The sequence below is a fragment of the Naegleria gruberi genome (assembly GCF_000004985.1).
Source record: "Naegleria gruberi genomic scaffold NAEGRscaffold_609, whole genome shotgun sequence".
NCBI classification, from domain to species: Eukaryota; Heterolobosea; class Eutetramitea; order Acrasida; family Naegleriidae; genus Naegleria; species Naegleria gruberi.
The window spans coordinates 1-3,253 of NW_003162941.1; the positions used below are offsets into that span (position 1 = coordinate 1).

At 35.2% G+C, this 3,253-nt stretch overlaps 1 protein-coding gene across 1 annotated transcript; it reads left to right on the plus strand.

The window, feature by feature from the left end:
* Positions 1 to 4: 4 nt before the first annotated feature.
* NAEGRDRAFT_60092 (uncharacterized protein) lies at positions 5 to 3,215 on the plus strand (the record flags this gene model as incomplete). Its single annotated transcript, XM_002668148.1, has 1 exon — positions 5 to 3,215. The coding sequence occupies exon 1, from the start codon at positions 6 to 8 to the stop codon at positions 3,213 to 3,215; it is 3,210 nt and encodes a 1,069-aa protein (XP_002668194.1). The 5' UTR covers position 5.
* Between the last annotated feature and the right edge of the window lie 38 nt (positions 3,216 to 3,253).

Below are 3,253 nucleotides of genomic sequence, written 5' to 3' on the forward strand. Positions count from 1 at the left end.
AACCAATGGTTCTTGAATCTGTATTATCTGAAGATAACAAGGTCTATTCAGACGCAAAGTCATACTGTCAACTGTTGTTGACTTGTGCCATTGCTTGTGAAATTTCGTACATGCCTGATCCATTGTACACATTAAACAAGGAGTATTCCCAATTTGAGCATGGTATCAAGAAACTATGTAGTAGTATTACTAATGATATGGACGCAAAGGCAACACTTGAAACAAGATATGTTGTGGCTGATTGTTCTGATGAAAATCGTAAAAGAATTGTTGTAGCAATTAGAGGTTCCTACTCCAAGTCTGATATTTTGACAGATGTAAAGTTGATCCCTGCCATGAATTACTATGGATATGGCGTTTTACATAGTGGCTTCTTGGAAAGAGCCAAATTCATTCCACTTGATTACTTTTTAGAAAAGATTAACGAAGGTTATCAAGTTGTTATTACTGGACACAGCATGGGTGGAGCAGTTGGGGCCATCCTTGCAACGCGATTGATGCAAGCTACTGAAGCAAAGGCCATCAAGAAACCACCAATTCAATTCATTGGTTTTGGAGTTCCCTTGCTGGCTGATGTTAAGTTCAAAGAAAGAATTCTAAAAGATGAACAGTCGAACTATTTCCATTTTTATATCAACGAAAAAGATTGTGTTCCAAGATCTATTAGTATTGTTAGTGAAATTATCAGTCTTTCTGCTGAATCAGATCTGATTGACCAAGTGTCAAACTTTCTAAAAACTGTTGTGTCGGCAATCTCCAGTATTACAGGAAGGGTTCATAGAGCAGAAATAATTAATTCTGGTATATCTGTTTTCCAGTGGTTTTCTAAAGTAATTGCCAAGGTAATTCACAAATATGCACCACAGTTTTCTCCTTTTGGTAATCACATTCACATTTCCTATTCTAACAATAAGCAAATAGTTACTGAACATCAAGAGGAAATTTACGATTTAAGCGACAAGTTGGCAGAGATGTTCAGTAGAGAGAAACTGGAAATGATTCAACACCACAAAATGACCAATTACTTTCATGAGGTGTTGAAGATTTGTGACTGTTTTGAATTCAAAAAAGATTGCTTTCTCAAAGGTTATTTCAATAAGAAAGCAGAAAAAATGCAAGATTTGCATGTTCCAGAAAATTGGTCCTTCGTTCCTCTTAGATGGGTTAAGAAGCAAGATGAAAATGCAGATGCCTTTGAAGGAAAGGAGTGCTACTCTGTTCGTCTGATTGTAAATGAAGCTACCGTTGATGTAAACTTGACACTAATTTCAAAGAAATTTGTGAATTACATTACAAAGGTTGAGATTATCAATCCTATTTGTCAGCAGGTGAGTGTTCGTGATGAGATGAATGGTGTTACTTATTGCCTAAGCGGAATCGTGAAAGACTTTTGGAAACATAATACTTTGCATGTCAAATACCTACAAGTTAAGTTTACAACCCATTTCAACTCTGTTATTTGGGATCTTCCTGTTAGCCATGTAACTCCAGAAGTTGGACAAAGTGTAAAGGAGGAGAAAATTTCCAAGTTACCAGTTGACCTCTTGTATATGTATGCTTTGAGTTTTATTTTCGCTACCAGCAAAGTTGAAGATGAATCGATAAGAGCGAAAAGAAGCAATTTACTCAGATTACTCGGAGATCTTGATGAACTCAATGAAGGGAGTACAATTCCAAAATCCAATATTGACAGTCAAGAGTTGAATATGAAACTATTAAGAATGTTCTTTGAGGGAACAAACGAGCAAGTTGGAGATTATGGTAAATTGTTCCATCTTAACTTTTCATTTTCCACTGAAACAGCTAAATTGAGTGAAGAATCGTTGACTTTTAGAGATTTAGTTGATAAGAAATTTTTAACAGTTCTCCACCATAATTCAGTTCAATGTTCCTTAATTAAGGAAATGTTTTCTGAAAAGATTGGAATGGGAGCCAGTGCAGCAGGCCTTGGTATTAGCGCTGGTGTTTGTTCTGGTTTACTTTTCGTCCCAGGCATAAACCTCTTTGCAATTGGTGCTCTGATAGCAACAGGAGTGGTGAGCTTGGCAAGTTTTGCAGCATTTATGGCCAATTATGTTAGGAAGAATAGAGATGTATTAGATTATGAGCAAAATCTTAAAACATTCATGGACAGCTTTTATATAGTCTATTCACACAGTATACCTACTTTGTATCACTTTGAAAAATTGATTTTTGATTGGACTCGCACCAATTTATTGAAGTATGATGATAATGCTTACATTCTTGACCACTGGTCAGAAGTTTTCGGAAAGGGGTCTACCATTGGTTGGGTCAGTGTCTCCGAAAGGAAGAAAGTATTGAGAGTGTTGAAATCTGCGTGTATTAACTATCAAATCAGACAAGAATTGATGAAAAACTTCTACGTTGGAGTTGTTGGAATGAAGAAATGTGGAAAATCAACATTTGTCGAAAAGTTCCTTCATAGAAATGCTAACGCCTCAAGTATAATAGCTACAACTGAAATTCAAGCATACCCACTAACAAGTAACTCATCCAATTTTGCTGTTTGGGACTTCCCACACTATGAAAGTCAGGATCATCTCCACAAAGTTCAATTTATTACTTCTCGTTTTTTATTGGACTATATTGTTGTTGTATACGATGCCCTTTCCAAATGTGATAAAGAAGAATGCAAAGAACATATCAATGTTATCAAACAAAGTAATGATCACAGATTCATTGTTTTAATGAACAAGGCAGATGCGTTATATAAGCCAAACATGAATATGACAAAAGACCATTTTGATGACACAAGAAGGGAATGTTCCCTCAAACTTGGTGTAGATATTTCAAGAGTAATTTTGACCTCAGTTGACCCAGCTATAAATAATATCCACCAATTGAAACCTTGGGGTGTAAACATGATGTCAGAAATAAGAGATGTAATTTGGGAAGATTTAAAGACAACAGCAAAACGAACAGTTGCAGAGGTTGAACAAGAATGGAATAGTTTGAAGAAGTATGATGCCCTTAAAGTTAGCATTGAATTCAGAAGAAAGGGAAAGAATTCCTCCTTTTGCTTCTCTTGGGATAAATTAAAGAATTTGCAATTCAGAGAACTTGTAGAAGAGCTGAAGAATGAATTTGATTATGACAATATCAAAATAACCACTAAGAATTCATTAGAAGAGATTTCAGATATGCAACAGTTACTAGAACATGAGGATCATGAATTCATTGTAGAAAAACAATAATAAACCAATACAATCAAGTTTAAGACTTTATTTTTGTA